The sequence below is a fragment of the Schistocerca cancellata genome, chromosome 2, assembly GCF_023864275.1.
Source record: "Schistocerca cancellata isolate TAMUIC-IGC-003103 chromosome 2, iqSchCanc2.1, whole genome shotgun sequence".
NCBI classification, from domain to species: domain Eukaryota; kingdom Metazoa; phylum Arthropoda; class Insecta; order Orthoptera; family Acrididae; genus Schistocerca; species Schistocerca cancellata.
The window spans coordinates 581,545,653-581,571,721 of record NC_064627.1 but is presented as its reverse complement, the minus strand read 5'-3'; the positions used below and the strand labels follow the sequence as shown (position 1 = coordinate 581,571,721).

Genomic DNA, 26,069 nt, shown 5'->3' with positions numbered 1-26,069 from the left:
ACAGCCTGAAAATGGGTGGTAGTTGATCATTGTTCAAATGAAGGACATAGGATGCAATTTGGCAAGATCCTGGTAGGTACCAGTATTCCTAATTTTTGGAACAGTGTGTTCAAGGAGTCAGTTGAAATTAGTTTGGCAGACAGCTTGATTAATAGATGTGAAACTCTCTACTATTTTGCATCAAAGCACAATGTTCTTTGGTGTGGTCATCCAAGTATTTGATGATAGTCTCTTATTGCAATACATCATTGGAATCGGTGTCTACTACAGGTGGCGCCACAAACCTAGTCTTGAGGGCAGCACTGGCGGTGGGTAGCACAAGTGCCATGTATGGTTTGGGGACATATAAAGGATAATGGTGTCCAGTCTTGGTGTGAGTTTTTAAAAGGACTAAGCAGCAGCATCTCTCCTGAAGATGGTGGACAAATGGATTGCTGAAATATTGAGTCACGCTGATTTTAGGATCTGATAGCAAACCATAAGGGACTGCCAAGAATTATTATGCCTGGAAAGCCTATGCAGTCACACCATGCATTTTTATTCAGATATATTACTACAATTTCAGGTGCAATGATAATGTTTACATAAGTCTTCGATTCGAAATGAAAGACAGAAGTGGGTATTAACAGTATTTCAGGCAGAAAGCAGCATCTGCATACCACCTCCTGAAACAAGAACATTTCAAGCAGGACTCTGTACCTGTAGGTTAACCTTATTCCTGTTTCAGCAGCTGAAAAGTAGAAGCTATATGCAAAGTTCTTATTGTTATAAGAATAGTGTCAATGCTTACAATGATGTACGTTGATTATCTACTTATACCACAGTGTCTTTTTAAAGTTTATTAAACATTTTACGATATATAATCCCAAAACAGTATTTATAACAACGTAAACAATCAATTATTGACAAAATTATTTAATTCGATAGATAAAAAAATCTACTTACAAAGCAGTGGCAGAACGCACACATAAAAGACAGCTGCAATTGGCAAGCTTTTGGAGCCAGTGGCTCCTACTTCAGGCAGAAGGGTTGAAGGGGAAGGTAGAGGGGTGAAGGAAAAGAACTGGAGAGGTCTAGAAAAAGTGGTAGATTTTGGGAAAGTTACCCAGAACTGCAGGTCAGGGGAGACTTACCGTAGAGTCTTTCCTTTTTATCCCGTACAGTAAGTCTCGCCTGACATGCGGTTCTGGGTGACATTCCCAAAATCTACAACTTTTCCTAGACCTCTCCAGTCCTTTTACTTCACCCCTCTTCCCCGCCTTCAACCCTTCTGCCTAAAGGAGCCACTGGCTTGGAAAGTTTTCCAGTTACAACCTTCTTATGTGTGTGTTCTGCCATTGCTTAGTGAGTAGATTTTTTATCTATCCAATTGCATAATTTTGTCAAAACAATATTTAAAATGTTATATTGTAAACACAAAGAATTTTCTTTCTTGCATCCACTAAAAATATATTTTTCATTCATTTTCTTCAAAATATACCATACTGTAAAGAACTGCTCCACAGTCAGATATATGTTTAAAAAGAACACAAATTTATTAGGTGCACGCACAAAAAATTAACAAAATAACTTTAACCAAGTACATCAATTACTAATAATACCACACGTGAGTGTAGGTTGCTACTCGCCACACAGGTCAAGCACTCACATCAGACGTGGCTGCAGTCAGGCCTCAGTGTCTGGAGTGGGTGTGCATATAAGTTGCACTCAAGGAATGTGTGTCTGTTTTCTACTTTGGAAAAATGGCTTTGTCCAAAACCTTAAATATTTGTATCATTCTTTTTCACTGTGCTTGCCTGGGTCTCAATGACTCATCCTCTATGTAGTAAGTAGCAATCTATCCTTTCCATTCTTCCATATATTAATAATGTTATCTATTGCCCCGTAAATGTCTAAATAGTTGAAGTTTTACATTATTGCAGATAATGCAGCACAATAAATTAAAAATTAGTTTTGACACTCAAATGCTATAAGTTCCAGGTGAGTTCTAGGTTTTTCTAAATAGCATATCATGATCAATTTTTGTAGGTAGCAGTAGTAATACTGGTACTGGCCAATACAAATACAAAATCAAAAGGAATAATACTCTCAATACTCTGAGACACAAATGAAATGTTCAATAAGGCATAAAAAGAAACAAGGTCAAGGAAACTAGAAAATCAAATATATTACATTGTTTTAAGACTAATAATGAAACATCATGATGAGTAACTTCAGTGCACAATGATTTGATGAGATTAATGACCCAAACCATTCTTTCACTGCAAAAAGAATAGTTACTTTTCTTTATGAGAAGGCAACACAGAATTACTTTTATTTCCTGATTGAACCATTCACTCATTAGAAGAGTATGAACTGCTTTAAAGCTTCCTAGCAGATTAAAATAATGTATTTGGCTGGTACTTCAACCGTAAATTTGCCTTTAATGAAGAATACTCATACCAACAGAGTTATCCAGACATGACTGACAACCCACACTTACAACTTCACTTCTGGCAGTCACTCTATCCTACTTTCTAAAATTAACAGAAGTTCTCCTGCACAACTGCTGAACTAGTACTTTTGAAAAATAAAATATTCCAAAGAAGTTGCTTAGTCATAACCCATAGGATTATTTCCAGACATCTGCAGCAGAGTGTGCACTGTTATGAAACTACTTGGTAAATTAAAATTGCTATTTCAGCAAAATATGTGGGACAGCTTCTGTGACATATGGAAAGCAACTGGAATGAATTAGTGGCAGAAGTGAAGTTGAGGGCAGGTCATGAGCAATGTATGGATAGCTCACTGGATAAAAGAGTTGCCGATGAAAGGAATGATCCCAGGTGCATGACTCTGTCAAGCACATTAGCTTTACACACACGCGCGCGCGCACACACACACACAGACACTTGCATCCACAGTAAATGATGGAAATACTAATAACAAGGTCAGTATATGTTAAAAATAATAAAGTAACTCTTTATTGCATTACTGACTGAAAGTGGTATATTATGCCTGCTACAAGCTTCTAACATGCATTACAAAATGTTGGTAGTAAACTACTACTAGTAAAGGAGGAACTTTTGAACTCCTTATTACATACACAGTGTTACAACATGCCATGGTGCTTCATGTAATGGGACCAAGTTGCTTCACAACAGGAACTTTATTTTATGGAGTAATTCTGCTGCTCAGCTTCAAGCTCCATCCGTTCTTTTGCTGTGATTTTCTCCTCATCAATCTCAACCTAATGATAAAATAGCACAAAATACAAACACAATTTACACTGTTTACTTTATATGTCTAAAACAAATATAAAAATTACACTCTGTCCACACCTTCTTTCTTCATACATTTATTTTTTTTTTTACTTGCGAAGATCCACTCACTAATAATGTGACTATTTTGTCACATTTTGCATGAAACTATAAAAGTTACCAATAACTAAAATGAATTACACCACAGTCACCTTTCTTTCATTTTTGCTTAAAGTTATGTTTTGACTGTTTGTAGGAGGAAATGCAATATGTGACTACACTGGAGAATGTACTGATTAACTTGAGATATAGGTACAGTAGAATTTTAGGGAATTAAGAGAGCATTTCAGTTTGCTTTTGGAGTTGTCATTTTGTAGATTTCACACCACATTTTTTGTGAACACTTAGTTGACAATATTGCTTTTAAAATGCAGTTTGTTCATTAGTCAGCAAATATTTTTTTTTGTAAATAGTTCATGAACTGGCGTTCATCCATGTTTAACATTAAAGAGAACTTTCCATGAAAGGCTTCCTGTAACATTTGGTTATTTTTGTAGCTACTACTTAGCATGATCATTGTATTTTTACACAGCAACATATCTGTTCCAGTTTAGAGTGACCTTATCAGTTACTCTTGAAAATTCTGCATAGTTCTAATTTTTTAAAAGTGTAGCAGTTTTAAATCCTGGATATTCTCTTGCATCATACTTTACCAACATTATATTTTTAATGATGGAATTGAGACATTTAAAATGAAATACATTTTACCAGTGGAAACATTTCCTGATGTAGTGCAAAATGGGCTAATATGTTCCTCTTTAAAAGACTTTGACAGAAAAATGGTGGATCAGCTACCTTAGTCTCATTCCGCCTTCCTTGCCAAAAATATTGGCATGTGTACATATTCACATTCTTTTAACACAAAACATTCTAAACCCTTGTACCCTGTTTCTCTTTGAAGTGAAACATTCATACTCAGAATCTCCCTCTCACTGCCATTGTCTACATATCTATCTTTCTCCCACTGTTCCCTTTTTCTCCAGTTGGCTGTTTTTCCTATCTGTCTCTCCCACTGTCACTGTCATCATCCCCCTATCTTGCTCTTCCTTCCACTGTCTTTCTGCTACTTTCACTGTCTTTCTGTCCCACTGCCATTATCTTTATCCCATTTTCTCTTTCCCATTGGCATTGTCTCTTTCTTTCTTGCTTTCAGTCTGCTGTCTTTGTCTTCAACCACCATTGTCTCCTCTCCACACATGTCCTTGTGGATGGTTCTGAACCCTAGACTGGGAACTTTTAACGTGTCTGTATGGGGAATATGGGGGAAAGTGGGTAAATTTTATCGTGTTATTCCCCCCCCCCCCCCCCTCCCACCAAGCCAGTGTGTGGTCTCCAGAAGGTGGAATGAGGACTGAGGCAGCTGGTTCCCCACTTGTCTGTCAGATTATTTTAAAGAGAAGCATTTTGCTTTTTGTGCGCTCCAACAGGAGCATTTTTCAGCTTGTTCCCTTCTTTTCCCTATTACAGGTGGGTGTGCTGCTTATTTAAAATGAATTCTGTATGTCAGTATAATTATGACAGTTTATTTATGTATTTTGACAGATTTATATAATTTCAAACATATAAACAACAAATAAGTAAGCCTAAAGTAAGGTTAACACTCGTCTCTCATCCAACACAAGTTCATTTTACACTACTTTACATGAGAATGCACAACATTTTTTTGGCTACACCTACAATATACCAAAAAAGTAGCATTTGACTTGCAAATACAAAGAAATTCATATGGAAAAATAATTTTTTGTGGGGTGCTTTTGCTGCCAGGTGAAGACAGCCTGTATATGTGAGACACCCGTTATACAGCCAGCACTTCATTAAGTTTTATTGGTGAAAAAATTGCGGCTAAAACATAGTTTGGTGACCTCAGAACCCTTGCAATGACCCCAGAATCCTTACCATGTGTTCACTTATGTCAGGTAAAACTATATTACTCAGACCAGTTGTTATGCGCATATTTATGTGCATAAGTACAGTAACTCTGAACCTCTGGGTCTCTTTAATGGCTAAGCATCTCAAAAAAAGTATCAAGATCACTGATAACATCATCTTAAGACACATACTGTACAGATATCGATGATTTGCCATGAACAGAAATTACTGACGAGGCCATTCCTGCAACTGGCACTTCTGGTAACCAAAAGTCATGGTTTTTTGGGTGTATCTTAATAATGGTTAAAGATTTTTGAAAATGAGAAGATGGTGTTTCTAGATGAAAGTTTACAGAATGTAAGTTAAAACTTAAGCCATTTTCTATGGTCAACTGTAGCCGACTGTGCAAAAAATGGTTAAAAACCGGTTTTTGCAGTTTTCTGCATAAAGACAATAAATTTGAACATGTGGATATTGGTGATGGATAATAATTTTGAAAAAAAGTTTCATATTTCCCCAAGAACATCATCTTAAGAAGATATGGTAAAAATCTGGATGATTTTCCACAAATATAAATTACATCAGTAACCATCCCCACAATTGGTACTGTTGGTATCCAAAAATCACAGTTTTTTGGGGGGTTTCTCAGCAACCAACCACAATCAAATGGCTCTTTGGTAAGCCACCTAAGGTCCACTGTAGAACGCCCTTAATTCAAAGAAACCAACTGTTCTGCTCAATTTTCTTGCACTGGAGAAAATGTGTAATGTCTGAACAGTGACCCCATAGTGTAGGATAGTTACAGTATGCCCATTCTTCTGATAGGTATACAAGTGGTTGCTAGACCGAAGGCCATCCAAAACACCTGACCCTTATCTGTGGGATCAAAAGAACCTGAGATATGATCCCCTGAAAAACCACATTTTTGCACGTGGATTTTTGGAACATTTTGGTATGGTGCACTATCATGGGCAGACCAAAAATGACAGATGAAACAGACAGCTGTTTGGCTGGAAACCAGCTGACTGACCATCCTACAAGCCAGATAGATCTGGTGACCAGATATTTGGCCAAACATTGTCATGAAGCATGTTGTAATGTGTAGGTCTGAGCAAGCACGTGGAGGTGAGCCACAGATGGTCAGGTATTTGGTAAATTCAGACAATGTCATTCATAACTGAAGGGAGTGATTGACATATTTATTAACTTACCTGTTTGATTTTTTGTAAATTGTGATCACTTTCACTTGTTATTTGAGGTTGCTACTAAAATAATATGTTAAATGCAAGAGAATTTACAAAAACTGTCATTGGTAAAGAAAAGATTGCCTGTTTGTGAATATTTTGATCCAAACAGTGACAGCAATAAGTATGGTGTTTATTTATTTGTTGTACTGGGTTCAGATTTCTCGTGGCAAAGAAGGAAAAAAGTATGTGCATACTACAGCCTTAACTCGACATTTATTCTTTTGTTTTGAAATGTTTTCTAACACTGATCAACTGGTGTGTGTTCACAGATGTGATGATTTATGGAATACTTGGTTTAATTAAACTTGTTTGTGATCTGTAGATGTTTTTGTAAAATATAGCTATAAAAAACAGTTTAAACTAATAGAAAATACCAAACCTATCTTAAACATAATAAAATATTTTTTTATCTAACAGATACTTCACCTGTGAAGAATCATTTGAAAATGAAACTTCTAGATAAATTTCAAGCCATTAACAAAGGTGTAACTGCTAGTATATCAACACCGTGTTTAGCCATCCCCAATAAAAATCTGTCTTCAACACTGGCAGAAATGCAATTTCTTTGGGATGCAAATGTTATGAAAGTTTAAAAAATCATTATTTAATAGCAAAGAATATTTCATTAAATAGTGAGCTTATTATCTGTTGAAAGGACCATATTTACGAGGGTTGGAACTTAAATAGTGGCAACTATTTATTCACAACTGATACAAAAGATACATGTTCGCACCTGTTACTGTCCTTCAAAGTAGTCACCAGAATTGTGTAGAACCTGTTGCCAGAGATGTGGAAGGAGTAGTATACCATTAGCAGAGCCTGTTCTGTTGATGGTGCGAATGGAGCGGTCTACTGCCTGTCGAATCTCTGGAACAGTTCTGAAGCGAATGCCACAAAGTGGTTTCTTAATCTTCGGAATCATATCAAAGTCACAAGGACTTAAGTCTGGGGAGTATGGTGGATGGTACAGTACTTCCCAGTTCCATCGACCGAACAGAGCAGCCACAGCTTGCGCTATATGCACCCACACGTTGTCGCACAAAATGATGGGTGGGTTGCACACAAAGTATCGCCGCTTCTTTCGCAAAGCTGGTCACAGGTGATGCTCCAAAAACAAACAGTAATACTGTGCATTGACGGTCTGCCATGGAGGAACATAATGCGTTAAGATAACACCATCACAGTCGTACATGAGAATCACCATAACTTTAGACCGCTCCATTTGCACTATCAACAGAACAGGGTCTGCTAATGGTATACTATGCCTTCCACATCGCTGGCAATGGGTTCTACACAAAGCTGGTGACTACTTTGAAGGACAGTAACAGGTGCAAACATGTAACTCTCTTGTATCGGTTATGAATAACTAGTTGCCACTATTTAAGTTCCAACCCTCGTATAAGACTCCTAGAACAAGCTTTACTCCCCATAAAATGCCAAGCCATATATACATTTCCCAAACAATTGTTCCTGATATCTACAAAATAATTTATGAAAAAACAAAAAAAAAATATTTCAGGTGCTCTCATAACTTCTGTTATATGGACCTGTTTGCATAACAGTGGCAGCTTCCTGAATTTCACAGCTCATTGGTTGTCTCCTGAATTCCAGCTGAAACATGGAGTTATTGCTCTGAAGCCATTTCTAGGTTTTGACATTGGAGAAAATATAGCAAGGGAGATTAATACTATCACAGACCATTGGTATACTGACCTATGCAAAGTACATTTACTTAAGCATGACAGTGGTGCTAATATGGTCAAAGATTTGGAGTGTGCGAGTCTGATTTTGGTAGACGTTTTATTTATTTGCCTGTAACTGAGTCACTGAAGGTCCATAATTGCTGCTGGTAGACCACTTATAATGCACTTCATTCATTAGAGCTTATCTCAAGAAAAGCTGTTGGTGATTAAAAAGGAGCTAAATTTACTGGAGTATCCATTGGCGCAAATATCAGCCCAAGGCAGAATTCCACCATTTATGTGGCAGAGCGCCTATAGGAACGAAAAAGTGCTCTGTTTCTGTATGTGGCTGATCACAATACACTTACTTTTTGATGTATTGTCAGTAGTTTTTGATGGAGCAGTGTGCTAAGCTTTTGAAGCCCTTCGTAGAAAGAAGTTTTGGTAACTCCTGCATATACAAGGTAAGACCGTATGTTGTGGCAGTAAATATGTACTTGGACAAGGAGGAGACAGCACAAGGATGTACTGACTTACTATGTGTAGGGAGCCTCTCTGAAAGCTGAATTAGAAAGTTCTCTCAGATCCTTAAATAAAGATGACAAATCACTTATTTGCAACACAAGATTCAAGGCAGGCTATCTGAGTGTTGTTGAAGACGAAACAGCTCAACAAAATATCTTCTGGAATTTGGCAAAGAATCTTCAACCTGCCGGCCGATGTGGCTGTGCAGTTAAAGGCGCTTCAGTCTGGAACCGCGTGACCGCTACGGTCGCAGGTTCGAATCCTGCCTCGGGCATGGATGTGTGTGATGTCCTTAGGTTAGTTAGGTTTAATTAGTTCTAAGTTCTAGGCGACTGATGACCTCAGAAGTTAAGTCGCATAGTGCTCAGAGCCAATCTTCAACCAGTAGCAGTTCATCTCCACGCCCACTAAAAGAAGTAGAGGAGATGAGACTGAATCAACTGCGACTCACGAACTTCAAAACACATTTTGGGATTCCTTTACTGAGGTAGAAAATAAAAATAATAAAAGTCAGTACGATGGTCAAGAAACAAATGCAAGTGAAACTGGCTATTATATGAAGACAGTCTGAATCAATTGCAACCACGACACACCACCCAAACTGGCATAGTTTGCCTAAATTTATCTTTCATCACTGCATATACTGAAAGACTTTTCTCTGAAGCTGGGATGGTTTCCATCATTCAGCACCTAAGCAACAAGTGCATGCAAGTTACAGCAAACTCTAAGTAAGGAGAATGCAGATATAGTCATGCCTACAGAACATGTTTTGTTCAATAATTGAATTACTATTACTAAACCTGACAGCTATGCTATGTCCACTAATTTCAATCAGAACATAAAAGTGGGAGTGAGGCCATGTATTGCACATAGCATCTACATTCTGCAAAACTGGATTTCATCACAGAATTTGTATAGAAATGACATTTGAAATTTCAGCAATAAAGCTGGTGGTTAATAAAGTTCCCCTGATCATTATAGACCTGCAGACCTCTAATAACAGAGTTGATGATTTCTTACAAAGCATGGAAAAAATGATTGACATTCTACGTAGGAAATATAAGGATGTAGGTATTGTTTTAGATGGTGATTGTAATATGGATTCCTTAGAGTACACTGAAGGTTATGAAAAGCTAAATGACATTCTGCGTAGTTAAAAATTTCCCAGAGAGAGTTCATGTGCCAACCAAACTAACTAGAGACATCTCTAGTTGTACAGACAAAAATAGATACATACATAGAGTTGATACAGTAAACTTCCACCTCTCATATCACATTTGTCAGACAGCTGAAATATTGAATATAAACTACTCACAAAGAATTCATGAGACGAAGGAAATTTGATGTATAAATGACAAATCTTTGTAGATGTTAAAGTCTTCACTCTAGTCTGAGACATGGAATAATGTATATTGTGCTAAAAATGTTGCAGACAAGTGAAATAACTTTTTTAACACTTTATCCATTTCAATGTAACATTTACAATCCCTAACAAAAAAAAAATGCCCAGAATTGTGTAAGAGTGTCTTCTAGAGTGAGACAAATGAAGGAGAAAATACTTACTAGCTGGAAAATATGTAAACAGTTCCCAGAGCGATAACCTAGAGATAATTACCTATCTCGTCAAAAAGTCTATATACATACACCAAAAAACTGTATAACAAACTCAGTTAACATTAGAAAATCAATATGGAACTGTGTAAGTAAGTGATTTAGTAGAAAACCGAAACGTAGCATCAGCAGTATCCAACTGAGGAATGATAGTGTGACCCTTATATAGTCGTAATGCTTTTAGTAACTCAGGTACAATATCTGTGGCCTTTGGTTCTGATGATCATAGAACTCCTAACCAGGTACAAAAATTGGTCAATGTTTATGAAATAAATAAAACTGGAAAAAGAGAGAATTATAAATAAAGTAAGGAATCAATTTACAACAGGCACTGAATAAAATGCAATTCCCTCCATTATCTTAAAGAGGTGCAAACAGTCACTCTTTGCTGTTCTGGTTCGCCTGTTCAATAAAAGTTTAAATGAAGGTGTATTTCCATCTGAATTAAAATTTACAGTAGTCATGTCACTGCTTAAAAAAGGTAGGACTGACAAAGTTGAGAACTATTGACCAATCAGTTTAATTCTGATCCTAATTTTTAGAAAAAAATGTTGCACTGAAATTAGAAAACTTCTTTGTCACAGAAAAAATGTTACAAGTCATCAAACATGGTTTTAGGAAAGGCTACTCAAAATCATGTGCCATATGTGATCTAGTGCACAAAGTATTAATGAAATTAGATGAGAAAGAAAGGGTGCCATAATTGTTCCTAAACTTATCACCAGCTTTTGTCATACTATCTCATGAGCTGCTATGAGCTATCATCAGATAAATAGCTAAGTCTCTTACAATCATACCTATAACACAGATATCAGGTTACACAACTTACACACAAATTGAGCAACATTATTAAAATATACAGCTGCAGTCCAGCTACAGTGCAGTGTGGTTTGACCCAAGAGCTAGTTTTGGGGCCTTCATTGTTCACATTATATATCAATGATCTACTCACAGTGCACAATAGTAAGGTAACTATCAGACAACAAAACATTTGTTACCTGGAAACACAATGAGAATGATCTGGCCCTAATTTGTTGTGGTGTCTTGCTTGGCTTGAAGAATTACTTTCACAGTATCACTTGGGCTTAAACCTTAGTAAAATAAGTCTAAAGGTCTTTCAAGTAAACCATCAACCTGCTGGAGTGCAATGGAATGTTATGACTGATAATGGTACAGAAATAAAGTTGGATGATAAAACTGCCCTCCCTGGTGTAGTGTTAGACACGCATCTCTCTCTCTCTCTTGGAAACATCACATTTATCTTTTACACAAAAAACTAAGAAAATCAATTTACCCAAGGAGGACAACACCACAAGTTAATTATGAGCAATTATGACCTGTGGTTATTGGAACAGGCAGGCACGTATAGGAGTAGCTGACCTTATTGCACGTACAATACCTTATTTTCTTTCCATGAATCATCCAAACAAAACTACTGATATGCAAGCACAGCTGCAGGTAACAGTTTGTTTATAATTCTAGGAGAGACTGTGATTATCACTGGGAAAGGTGTAACACAAAAAGTGCAGACAACAGCCCCTATTACATGAGGATCAGATTTTGTAACAAACTTCCAAAGAATTTAAAAAGCTCAAGTGTAAGCCACTTTCAAATGGCATTGATGGAGTTTCTTACCAATAAATGTTCCTACAGTACAAAGGAATTTGTTTCAAAGCAATATAATATTTTCATTTGTAACAATGCTATTTATAAGCACCAATAATAAGGAGATATACTGCTTTTTTATTCTCTGTAATTTCTCCACAAATTTTTGACAGAAATGTAAAATATGTCCACAATTCACAGAAAATCCTGCAGTATCATGTGCTATCGATGCCATGCAGCACCAGTCCACGTTTAGAAGTTGGCAGCTCCCATGTGATCATGCCACCAATCCATGGCCAGCTCTGAGACACACCCTCCTCAGCCTAAGCCACTAAGGAGCTAACTTAAAGGACACTGTACTGGTCTAGCCAGATAAGAAACCAGTCTCCACATGAATGAGACAATTTAGGGCATAACAGATTACAAATACACAGTCATAAATACAAATAAAAATTTAGATAAACAGCAAAACCATTTTCACACATCATTCAGTCAAGCTAGATGATGATGATGATGATGATGATGATGATGATGAGATTTGGGTTGAGGGGGAACTCAACATCATGGTCATCAGCACCCTGTCAAAAAGTCAATATGAAATCTCATGGGTGGGGATGAAGGCTGTCCCCACATGTGGAGCAGTTTATAATGTACTGCTTCCCCACCGGTTTAGGGATGAGGTCTGACAGTTCACAAAATTTCACCACTCTGTTAACACTGGTATCAGTATATGCGCTGATGGTGGGCTGATCTCCAGTGAGACCGAGGGCTGCCATAATATTAGTATACAGGAGACAGGTAGCCACAATATGCTAAACTGAAAGCGACACGCCACAAACTTCACAGAATGTTGGATCCTCCTGCTGGAGGAGGAAGCCATGTGTGAAAGGGCTACGCCCGATGCACCGTCTGGTAAGCAAAACCTCCTTCCAGTGGCGAGGCTGACACGAAGTCCACCAAGCCTTTGTCGTCGATTTGAGCGACTGCAGTTTGTTGTCTGACACCTGCAACCATTCAGTCTCCCACTGACACATGATGCATCTGTCAAAAAATGAGATAATGGTGTGCAACGGCATGGGACTTTGATGGATGCTTGCTTGGCAGCTTTGTCAGCCATGTCGTATCCCAACGTGGCCAGGTACCCAGCAAAAGGTCACCTCCTTTCCATGGCACTGGAGCCATTGTAAGGAGTCATGGATGAGCTGAATCAGTGGGTCTACCAGATACGCTTGGTGATATGCTTGCAGTGCACTAAGAGAGTTGGAACAGACAAGAAAACTCATATGGTGATGTCTGTGAACCCTCTCCAGTGCCATTAGAATGCCAATAACTCCGCATCATAATTTGTAAATTGTTCTGGAAGATACACTTTAAAAACCCTACCAGAGAAAGCCACAGAACAACTAAGAGCATTCTCCTGCTGGGATCCATCTGTATAAATAATGATAAAACTATGGTACATACTTAAAAAAATGAAAACAAAGTTGTAAAACCCAGGCCTGCAGGCCTTGTCAAGCTAGAAGTCAGGTGAGCAAAGCCCTGTGGTGCTTCTATGGAATAAAAATTCAGATAAGAAAGTGAGTCTCAACTATCAGTCAGTTCAGCTCTCTGTCTAGCCTAAATGTTGTCACTCAGCCTCTGTCACTACTGTGGATATTGGACTCAATCCATCTCATCGACTTGTATTGGATATTGCTCTGGACTTGCAGTTGGCAATCAAGTTAAGTAAAAGAAGTTCATAAAATATTATGTGTGAATCTTATTTTTTTGCTCTCTGTTATAGAACATATCAACTCCTTGGCATCTGCCACCAGGATGACCAAACAAATCCTGTATTTGTCTATGAGGAATAATAGAATAAATAATGAAGAGACTCAAGAAACTCAACTTTGCCTTTGCGGATGATGTTGCAATATAGGATGAAAACAACGCTAATGTGCAACAGCAGCTAAACAACTGGAATGTTACATCCAAGCAGTCTCAAGATTATACCAGCAAGTCCAAAACATTAGATCTGGATGTTAGGCAACAGAACTTCTGTGCTAACACCACTATAGATGAAACAAAGATGGAATAAATACATCAGTTATGTTGACTTTGCAATGTAGTAATAAAATGTGACTGAGCATCTGCAGAACTCACTAGTCGGGTTCATAGTGAGGTCAATTTTATTATCTTGTGAATTAGACTCTTTGGGATAGGGAAGTTCCTCAGGGGAAATAAAAATTAATATTCCGCAAGACTTTTATGTACAAGTTACCACCATACAGTTTAGAAACCTGCACCCAAAGCAACAGAAACATTAGAAAACAACAAGCTGTGAGGTGAAGTTCTTAAGGACAATGTTGTAGAAAATGATGAAGTAAAAAATAAATAACAAAAAATACTTGCCATCTTGTCCAAGTGAAACAACCCCTTAATGAGTTCTATGTTGAAGCCACCTTAAAATGGTTGGCAGATTATGGATGATGACATCTAAGCAGATTGTAATACTTATTCACTGCTCCTGGAAAACTGGAGCTCGTTCAAGAAAATGATGGTTGTGATCATTATCCAATGTTGTCAGTCAGGCAACATATGAGAAATAGTCCAATAGAGTTTTGATGTACATTATCTGTAAGTGCATTAGAAGGAAAAAAAAGAGAATGATAAATGCATTGCATTTAGCAAAAAAGTTTATAATTTGACATCTGCAGAGTAACTATTGTAAGGAGCGACAAGCAGAACATTCTTTGAAGCAGTAAATCAAATTGGTTTGTAAATGCCAGGAATGGAGGAACTCAAATTCCAAAGGTTTCAGCAACCACAATGAAATGGCACTCCAAACACTAGGTACAGCTCCTTGCTAGTAACTAGCTGGAGGGAAGTACAAGGGCTACCCAGAAAGTAGATAAATACATCACACTCAAGTTTAGGCATTTATCAAAGCAGCAAAGAAGCTCTGAAATTTCATTGTTACAAAATTTTTTTCTGTCGTCTGAGACTTCAGTTAGTCAAACCCTCTCACGGTTTTGTGTCATCATCAAAACACTATGAGCCAGGTCTCCGTTGTTGGAAATAAATGGTAGTCACTGAGTGCAACATCTGGAGTGCATGGAGGATGAGGAAACACCTCCCACTTGAAGGCACTGAGTACATCTCAAGTACAATTTTCCATGTGTGGTCGAGAGGAACATAGTTGTGCAAGAATAACATTTTTGAGCTCAACATTCCTCTATGCTTATTCTGAATTCCTCTTCTTAAGTCTTCCATAGAAAAACAGGTGCCACATTCTTTCTTGCAGACAATGTTTTCAAGCATTTACTTTGTTCTTTGGGGAAGTTTGTGCCCCCCCCCCCTTTCCTCCCCACAGATTGCAATTTGGTCTCACATTCACATACTTGACACAAGTGTCATCTCCAGGTACGATTCAATCAAGGAATGAGTCACCATATTTTTCATAAGAATCGAGAAAGGTCAATGATGTAGGCATATGTTGGTTCTTGTGATTTTCTGTCAAGGTTGTTAAAATCCATTTTACACAAAATTTATGATAGCCTTGCTTCTATGAAATGATCTGATGCAACAAACTTTGTGGAATTTATGGAAAACTGAACGAGGACTGTGTCATAGTGAATTGATGCTTTTCTTGAATCTTCTCGTCAATTTTTGGGACCAGTTTATCAGTTGCAATGATTGGTCATTCATCTCATTCTTCATTGTGAACATTAGTTTGGCCATTTATAAATTTAATACACCACTGGCATACTTCATCTTCATACAATTGCAAACAATTTCAATCTATCTAGGGTTTTTTGCCAACAAAAACCTTATTACTGACTGCACTTCACAATTTGCGGGATTTTCAGTTGTGGCACACATTTTCAACTTTTGGTGTTAAATAATGGGAAATGACATGAATCTCACATTGGCGAGGCTGGATGCTGAGTGAATGGACAAAAGCTGAGACAACAATATGGCCATACTAGCCCCACCCATTGTTGCTGTAGGTAAGGCTCATCCAAACTGTGCCCCTGGGGTGCTGTGGCTGAGCCGTGTCGCTCTGCAGACCATCAGGTCTGCCTGCCATGCCTCACCATGCCACTGTATGCATGCTCCGTATAGAAGACAGACTGCAACACCCGCAGCACTCAAAAGCATTGATACAGTACAAAGCCGTTAGTCAACAGATGTAAGGCTACAATGGATCAAGACGGATGACCAACACCAGCAGGGGGGGGGGGGGGGGGGGGGGGGGGGGGGCGGAAGAGTGGCACGTATGCACTATTTAAATCCGACTGGGAAATTAATTTCTTTTGTACTGGTGTCGAAAATCATGCCAAATGTTTAGTATGTCATCAGAACATCATGTATTTAAAAAAGTACTCGACTGAACGGCACTTTAATACCTGACACAAAGATCAGTTCGAACATTTGTCACAAAAGGAACATCAGTCAAAGCTTGAAGAACTGAAAGAAAATTTCAAACAGCATTACAGTGAAGTAACTCTTCCCTATCATATATATGACTCTTTATTATTTATAAACATCATAAATAAATAAAACTATATTTTATAATCTGATATGTCACTTATCAATGTGCCAGTTATCGAATGTCAGATTATCAGCAACAAGGAACATTTATTTTCAGTTAATTTTTATATTTGGGTGGCATTAAATCGCATCACACAGACATAAGGAAAAGTTTCAGATTCATCTTTTTAACCCACTTTCTGAAAAGCTGTCACAAATGCTCTCTCGGACAGCAAGGTGTGTCATTAAGAGTCATCCTTTGTTTTTCTGTATTTGTGCTTTGATGGATGCGAAAACATATGTTGTATTTTGATCTATGTTTTCAATTAATTAAAAAACAAATATTCCAATAGATAAAAATTTATTTGCAGCCACACTTTGCTGTCCTTTCTAGCATCTATGCCTGCTTTTCAGAGGAACTGGGACAAAACGCACCTAAAACCAATCTTTTTTTGTTAGTTTTTATTTGGGTTTCGATGAATGAAACAATTAATTGTTAAAATGACGAAAGTGTGTTAAAAACAGGATTGTGCAAAATTAATTGTAAAGTTTTTTTTTGCATTGTAAAGTTTTGTTTTCCATGGTTGGAGCAGGAAACAGGTGGGCAAAGTTTGCATGCGAGTTACAAATGCTCGCTGAGAATTGTGAAAGCAGGGAACGCTTTGCAGGTGGGAACCTCATTAAGGATTGCTTGGTTGACTCAGTGGCTTGTATTTGTCCAGCAGACCTCAGTGAAAAATTTGAAAAAGTAGCTCTTTTACCTCATTATGTTGCTCCCCGAGTTGAACATATGGCCTCAGATATGGAGCAGCAATTAGTGGACAGAGCGGCAAACTTCATTTCATTTTTTATAGCTCGTCATATTCATTTGGGGTGTCGAAGACAAACTGTGTGTCACCAAAGAATTTCTTGACCTTATACCATTAAAAGACAAAACCACAGATTTGGATATTTTTGTAGCCATGGAAAACGACCAATGGGCTTAAAATGAGAACACCTGACCAGTGTAACAATGGATGGAGCCCCTGCGCTATGAGGTGTACACACTGAATACCTGGGTTACGTCAGGTCAAAAATGGCTGAAAGGCTGTTCCTTATTCGCGGCAGTCCATTGTCTGATACACCAGGAGACACTTTGTGAGAAGATTGTCTATATAAAAAATGTTAAGGAGGAGGAGGAGATTAGTGTTTAACGTCCCGTCGACAACGAGGTCATTAGAGACGGAGCGGAAGCTCGGGTGAGGGAAGGATGGGGAAGGAAATCGGCCGTGCCCTTTCAAAGGAACCATCCCGGCATTTGCCTAAAGCGATTTAGGGAAATCACGGAAAACCTAAATCAGGATGGCCGGAGACGGGATTGAACCGTCGTCCTCCCGAATGCGAGTCCAGTGTGCTAACCACTGCGCCACCTCGCTCGGTGTTAAGGAAACAATTGTTCGAACAGTTAATTATCTTTGTTCACATGGACTCACATATTGCCAATTTAGAGAATTTCTGGCTGATATCAAAGTGGAATATCCAGACATCCCCTACCACACTGAAGTAAGATGGCTGAGCAGAGGAAAGGTGCTTTATCGGTTTTTCTCCTTGAGGGATGGAATTAATACTTTTTTGGAAATGAAAGGACGTTCTGAAGAATTACTTCATGATCCTAAGTGGGTGGTGAATTTGGCTTTTTTGAGTGACCTAACTGGTCATTTTAAATACGTTGAACATTTCACTCAAAGGTGGAAATCACTATGTTGTTGATTTAGTGCCGATGATTCAGGCATTAAAAAAAAAAAAAAAAAAAAAAAAAAAAAAAACTTTTTTGGTGGGATAAACAGTTGCGTGAGGAGAATAATGGACACTTCCCTGCATTAGACAGCACTAAAGAAGATGTGGATTTTTTTGGATTATGTTCAAATAATTTGCTAATTGTAAGAAGAGTTTGAAAACAGATTTTTGGAGATAAATGAGCTTCAACCAGCCTAGATATATTTGTTGGCCCATTTTTCCCTTTGGGCAGAGGATGCCTCACAAGTATTTCAACTAGAGCGATATCTGCCTGAAGGACCGCTTTCTTATGTGTAAGATTTTGGATGACTTTTGCAGCTGTTTTCCTTGAGAGAATTATCCTCTTTTGCACAAGCACGTGGCCAAAGTTCTCTCAATGTTTGTTTCCACATATATATGTGAGCACTTTTTCTCCCTTTTAAAGCTAGTTAAAACTAAGAAGCATTCACTACTTAGCAATAAAACTTTGACTGTTTCCTTGAGATTTGCAGTGTCCTGCAATATTGTAGCGAACCTAGACAAAATCATTTCTTCGAAAAAGAAAAACGTGTAAAACATTGTCTTCTTTAACAATATTGACTGTAAGGTTTAAAGGTCTTTATAACCTTAATTCTATTTCTTTAATAAGTTTTCAAACTTGGCCAATTAAAATTATTGTGTTCAAAACAGCAAACTAAGGATCCGATTTCTAAACTCTGCAAAGGGATACAAAAAGCTGTAGCACGAAGTACAACAAAAAATATTTACTTGTAACTACTAAAAGTAAGAATGAGATTCTATATCTCTTACGTAAAATTATTTCAAAATTAGAATATTTATGACACTAGTTCATTTATGATATTGATATGTCTTTCAGAAGATGCCTACTGTACATATGACAAATATGCATGTGCCATACTAATAGGCTCAACCTGTGGGTCAGAAAACTACTAACTTGTTCTTTGATTGTTGTTTTGGACATTGTCTTCTAAAGCTTTGCGTAGTAATTCTGCCATATGAACACTAATTGTTATCTAAACAGTAAATGGTTAGCTTGTTTTACCGCTCATCGACAACTTTTACATATCTGTACTACCTCTGTTATTTTGTTTATGTTGGATCTGACCGCTGGACAGTCCAACTCAGAGCTGTGCTTTGGTGTGAGGTCCTGCTCACTCTGCAACTGTCTCTCGCTCCTATGCCGACACTAGCGACACACAGTTGTGTACGGGACGCTGAACTACACTGCCTTGCACCCACCGGGCGCAGATCTTGGATGAGCCTGCTGCAGTTGAAAACATAATCTACTTCCTGGATAGCCCTCACATTATTGCTTTCACATCTAAAAAGGAAAACAAACACATGGATCCCTCTTATGATGCCCCAGACAGGAACAAGGTTAAAAATGGAAAAAAAAGTCCTTATTCACTTTGATACATGGAGTGTACAGACTGGTCGTATTTGGAGTTGTTCCAAACATTTGGGCAATATATTAAGATGGGATGCACAAGTGATTTGTACACTGACTGCACTTTCTCATTATGTTGCTAAAAAGCTGAAGGTAGCTAGATGCTTTACTTATGTTTCCATTCCAGTTGTCACCTACCATATTCTAGTCACTGAATGCAATTTTTGCACTTTGTAAAGTGCAGAATTTCACACTGCTGAACACTTAAACAGGTTGACAAACTTTGCATCACTTTCAGAATCTAAAGATGTCTGCTTGGGTAAATGAGCAACTTTTTCATGCGATATTTCTTGATACATAACCACACCACCTACAAAAAGTCAGAGGTTACTGTTAATATTGTCTGTCAGGCAGATGTGCACATCGTTCACAGCCAGCCCATGGCAGCCCACCCCAGGCAAATTTGATCGTGTAGAGCAAGTGGACACAGCTCAGCCTGGGTCGCCTTGGTGCACTGTACCTGGGCCATCCCAACGGGCTCTGCTCTACTGGGCTGGCGCGAAGGGCCTTTAATGGCACATGCATAGTGACACAGACTGAAATCACTAATCCACTCGCTAGCCTACAGAGCCAACGCCTCTCATCGTCTCGAGAAGTTTTCCTAACAATAAAGTGTCATCACACTTTTTTTGCATTTCCTTACCAAAAAGAATTTGTGGCAATCCATTGAGTAATTAATTTTTTTGTCATCTCTATGTGAAGCATTTGCACCTTAGACAATATGTGATTGTCTGGTAAGTATAATTGCTTGGGCACCCAGATTAACTGTTTGAGAAAAAACTAATAATTGTTGTAAATATGTTTTGCATGTGAGAGATGGGTGATTTTGGGTGGCAGAAATGACAAGGAGGAGATGAAACTGCTGCATGGTACAGCATGGTAACAGAGTCCTTCATTGGTCAGCCCAGGAAGTTAGTGGAAATAGTACACTCTGAGCCACATAGAAGATAGCATGTCCACAGATTTTTTGTCCATATCAGATGAAGAATGTGATCAATAAACAAAGGGGGAACTGCCTTTACAGTTTTGTATGTGGAATCACTGAACCACATGAATCAACTTTGATTACGGTCTTCTGATTGGTATTGTTTAAGGTGGCTGTAACCTAGTGAGAGGTATCGTAATTGCCAAGTTGTAATGAGTGAACACTGTGGGCAAGCTTCTATATAAAATGTAATGAGCTACTGCATCTACGTGTGAACTGTGGAAGAAATGGAAGTGAGAGATAATTTTTGATGAAGGCTTCTCAGTTAACTTTCTGCATCAAATTAGAACAAAATCTCAAACTTTGACTTTATAATTCTTATAACAGACATTTGACAGTCATTTAGTCTTTTTTAGACATACAAAATGAAACTACATCAAGGAATAAAAGCCCATCATCCGAGAAGAGTGGATTTGGAGAATGGATTTCCGAGAAAGATATAGTTGAGAATGTCAGTATATGTTTTAAAGACAAAATGAGACTGAACCTAACAACAAGTGAGCCAGATAGTGAAGACCAAAATATGTCACTTTACTGCTGAAAATTACAGCATAATTACTTCCAAACATTTTTACGCTGGCACACAAGATTTTTAGCCATTCATGCTGCTAGTATATTATGAGAAATTAGTTCAGGAGCCCATACAAAGGGTAAATGATTGTGATAACATACAAAAACCCTTAGTGACAAACAATGCTGAACAATGAGAGAGCAGAGAATCTTGACAGATATAGGAACCAGTGACCAAAAGGTGGTTTTAGTGAGTCTGGATACCCAGATATTCTTCACTCATTCCACACTAACTACTTAACAGCCTACTACATGTGGGTTAGATTCAAAGAAATAGTGTCAATGGAAATTTATCATTTTATGCCTAGTAAATTATTAACAGATGGAATAAATCCCCTATGGTACACAAAACATATCGGGGAACTGTTAGAGAATCAATGAAAAGAGCAGGCCAGATTTAAAAGAAGGTAAAATCGCCAAGACTGGTAACAGTTTTCAGATGTTCAAAACTTAGTGTGGACTTCTACACGAGATGCTTTTAATAGTTTCCACAACAAGACTCTGCCTTGAAATCTGGCACAAATCCAAAGAGATTCGTGTCATACACAATGTATACACAACCAATACGTTTATTGCATGATTGCAGTGGTACTGTTACCGAAGACACTGCAATTAAAGCAGGGTTACTAGAAACAGTTTTCCAAAATACTTTCACAAAAGAAGACATAGTAAGTATTGCAGAACTTGGATCAACAAAAGATGCCAACATGAGTAATTTGGATAATCTGGAAGTAGATACCACCAGCATAGTGAACCAACTTATGTCACTTAAAAAAGGCAAGTCTTCCAGTCCAGATTGTATATCAATTAGATTCCACCCCAGATTATGCTGATAAAATGCTCCAGTTTCAGCTATAATGAACAACAGTTACTCAATGAAAAATCCGTACCTAATGACTGGAAAGTTACACAAATACACAAGAAATGAAATTACCTCGAAGAAACTGATGTGTTTCTCTGCTGTCATGCAAAGAGCACAGATCTAGAAAATGTTGTTCCTGTGACACAAAACTCATTCTTTATTAACATGCAGTAACAGTACTATCAACAGAGAATCTAAAGCTCATTCCATAAATATAGATTTCCAGAAGGCTTTTGAAACTGTTCGTCACAAGTGGCTTCTCAACAAATTGCGTTTATGAATCATAGTGTTAGTTGTATGTTTGGCTTTGTGATTTCTTGTTACAAACGCCACAGTCCGCATTAATTAACAGGTTGTAGATTCAACTAAATATGAAGGGATTACAATTACAAACATTTTAAACTGGAACCATCACACAGAAAAGGTTAAGAGGAAGATGATCAAAGATGGTGTTTTATTGACAGAATACTTAGAAGTGCAATAAATCTACTAAAGGTACTGCTTACCCTACATCTGCCTGTACTCTTCTGGGGTATCACTGTGCAGTATGGGATCCTAACCTAACTGCATAGATGGAAGACATCAAAAATGTTCAAAGAAAGAACAGCTAGTTTTACAGTATAGCGGAATAGGGGACAGAGTACCACAGATACAATGCACGATTTGGGTGATTATTATTAAAACAAAGGCAGTTTTTGATATGACCTAAACTTTTCACAAAATTTCAATCCCCAGCTCACTATTTGGAACACCAAAATGTTTTGTTGACTCCTACCTACGTAGGGAGAAATGAAAATGATGATAAAGTAAGAGAAATCAGTGTTTGCACAGTAAGATTTGGGTGTTCATTTTTCCCTTGTGCTATTCAAGATGGAACAGTCAAGAAATGCTCTAAAAATGGTCCTATGAACCCTCCACTAAACACTTAATTGTGAAATGTAGGGTAATCATATATGTAGGTGTAAATGTAATGCCTCCGTAGAACATTATTACGATCAAGTAGGACATGTTGTTTCAAAAAAAGGAATACAGAGTGTACTCAAAATGTAAATAACATTCTTATACACAATTATTTGGTAAGGTTCACACTAATTACTGCAAGTATAGATAGTTTTATTTTATGTAAGTACAAGAAAAATATTTTTATGTTTATTTATTTTATTTTTATTGTCAAGCTGATTTTGATATAGAGTGCTTCCAAGAAAAATAAGCTTTTTGAATCTTGCTTCTGGAGACTGTTATCCACATGGCATATTTTTTGGTAGCTATGTTTGTATTGGAAGTATTTTTTAATTATATTTCATCAAATCTCTTGTTTGGAAATGTAAAAGTATATGTGACTGTTTATGTTGGAACAAAGTACATCTTGCAGCTTTAGGTCTTCCTACACACTAGGGCAGATTACGTGACACTTTATGAGCCTTCAATATGTAGATGAGATTAGCACTGCAGATGTAGCTCACAGAATGAGCATTGCACCCAGTGCCTGGCCACAGCACATGAGCTACCAGCTGGATGGGCACCCAGGCCAGTGACAGGCTGAACTGAGTCCGACTGATGGGCCAGCCTGCTAAGGATGGGGCGGCCTGCCCAAGACAGGCCAGCCCATGGTGACGGACTGCACCATGCTAGCAGTCCAAAGCATATGGCTCTGCTGATAGGTCAGTGATATACAAAATGAACAGTAAAAGTCCAAACAAAATTCTCTGAATTATGCCTGAAGATAGTTCTACATCTGTTGATGACTCTCCATCCAAGATAACATAATACACTGCCACTACTACAAATTTAATTTGACATACTGTATGTTCAAAATTTCATTAATAAGTTGTTATATTTACTAAAATGCTTTTCAGAAGTCAAGAAATACCACACGTTCCTAACTGTCTTGGTATATGTCTTTCAGGATCTGATGTGAAAAATGCAAATTGTGTTTCACATGGCCATCGTTTTTGTAATTCGTGCTGGCTGGCATGGGCAGGGTTATTCTATTCAAGACATCTCATTACATTTTAGCTCAGAATATGTTCTACGATTCTACAACAGAGGGGTGCAAATGAAACTGGATAGCAGTTTTGTAGATTAATTCTGCTACCCTTCCTGTAGATGGGTGTGACCTGCACTTTCTTCCAATCACTGTGAGCAGGTTCTTGGAAACACAGTGTACTATTCTCATATATATGTTGTACTATACTGTGGCGTACTAAACTTACAAGAGGAGCAAACTCAAATGCAAATTCCACATAAAATCTGACAGGGATTCCACTGAGCCTTAGAACCTTGTTCATTTTAGCAATTTGAGCTACTTATCAGTGCCACAGGAAAATTAAAGAGACCTTTGGAGAGAAGAGAACCACTTGTATGAATATCAAGAGCTCAGATGGCAACCCAGTTCTAAGCAAAGAAGGGAAGGCAGAAAGGTGGAAGGAGTATATAGAGGGTCTATACAAGGGCGATGTACTTGAGGACAATATTATGGAAATGGAAGAGGATGTAGATGAAGACGAAATGGGAGATAAGATACTGCGTGAAGAGTTTGACAGAGCACTGAAAGACCTGAGTCGAAACAAGGCCCCGGGAGTAGACAACATTCCATTTGAACTACTGATGGCCTCGGGAGAGCCAGTCATGACCAAACTCTACCATCTGGTGAGCACGATGTATGAGACAGGCGAAAAACCCTCAGACTTCAAGAAGAATATAATAATTCCAATCCCAAAGAAAGCAGGTGTTGACAGATGTGAAAATTACCGAACTATCAGTTTAATAAGTCACAGCTGCAAAATACTAACGCGAATTATTTACAAACGAATGGAAAAACTGGTAGAAGCCGACCTCGGGGAAGATCAGTTTGGATTCCGTAGAAATGTTGGAACACGTGAGGCAATACTGACCTTACGACTTATCTTAGAAGAAAGATTAAGAAAAGGCAAACCTACGTTTCTAGCATTTGTAGACTTAGAGAAAGCTTTTGACAATGTTAACTGGAATACTCTCTTTCAAATTCTGAAGATGGCAGGGGTAAAATACAGGGAACGAAAGGCTATTTACAGTTTGTACAGAAACCAGATGGCAGTTATAAGAGTCGAGGGGCATGAAAGGGAAGCAGTGGTTGGGAAAGGAGTAAGACAGGGTTGTAGCCTCTCCCCGATGTTATTCAATCTGTATATTGAGCAAGCAGTAAAGGAAACAAAAGAAAAATTCGGAGTAGGTATTAAAATTCATGGAGAAGAAGTAAAAACTTTGAGATTCGCCGATGACATTGTAATTCTGTCAGAGACAGCAAAGGACTTGGAAGAGCAGTTGAACGGAATGGACAGTGTCTTGAAAGGAGGATATAAGATGAACATCAACAAAAGCAAAACGAGGATAATGGAATGTAGTCAAATTGAGTCGGGTGATGCTGAGGGAATTAGATTAGGAAATGAGGCACTTAAAGTAGTAAAGGAGTTTTGCTATTTAGGGAGTAAAATAACCGATGATGGTCGAAGTAGAGAGGATATAAAATGTAGACTGGCAATGGCAAGGAAAGCATTTCTCAAGAAGAGGAATTTGTTAACATCGAGTATAGATTTAAGTGTCAGGAAGTCGTTTCTGAAAGTATTTGTATGGAGTGTAGCCATGTATGGAAGTGAAACATGGACGATAACTAGTTTGGACAAGAAGAGAATAGAAGCTTTCGAAATGTGGTGCTACAGAAGAATGCTGAAGATAAGGTGGGTAGATCACGTAACTAATGAGGAGGTATTGAATAGGATTGGGGAGAAGAGAAGTTTGTGGCACAACTTGACTAGAAGAAGGGATCGGTTGGTAGGACATGTTTTGAGGCATCAAGGGATCACAAATTTAGCATTGGAGGGCAGTGTGGAGGGTAAAAATCGTAGAGGGAGACCAAGAGATGAATACACTAAGCAGATTCAGAAGGATGTAGCTTGCAGTAGATACTGGGAGATGAAGAAGCTTGCACAGGATAGAGTAGCATGGAGAGCTGCATCAAACCAGTCTCAGGACTGAAGACCACAACAACAACAACATCAGTGCCACTGATACTAACATGTACATGATTCATCTTTGCAGCG

General features: G+C 38.0%; 1 protein-coding gene across 3 annotated transcripts in view; it reads right to left on the bottom strand.

The window, feature by feature from the left end:
• Positions 1-531: 531 nt before the first annotated feature.
• LOC126162193 (intraflagellar transport protein 80 homolog) overlaps positions 532-26,069 on the bottom strand; it is a 432,276-nt gene continuing 406,738 nt past the window's right edge. For 2 of the 3 annotated variants that reach the window (XM_049918521.1, XM_049918522.1), the window contains one exon: positions 2,865-3,229. In XM_049918521.1, coding sequence (XP_049774478.1) covers positions 3,149-3,229 — 81 coding nt within the window. In that variant the 3' untranslated portion in view covers positions 2,865-3,148. Of the gene's footprint in view, positions 666-2,864; positions 3,230-26,069 lie in introns of those variants that run through there. The other variant, XR_007535032.1, reaches the window with a different exon arrangement.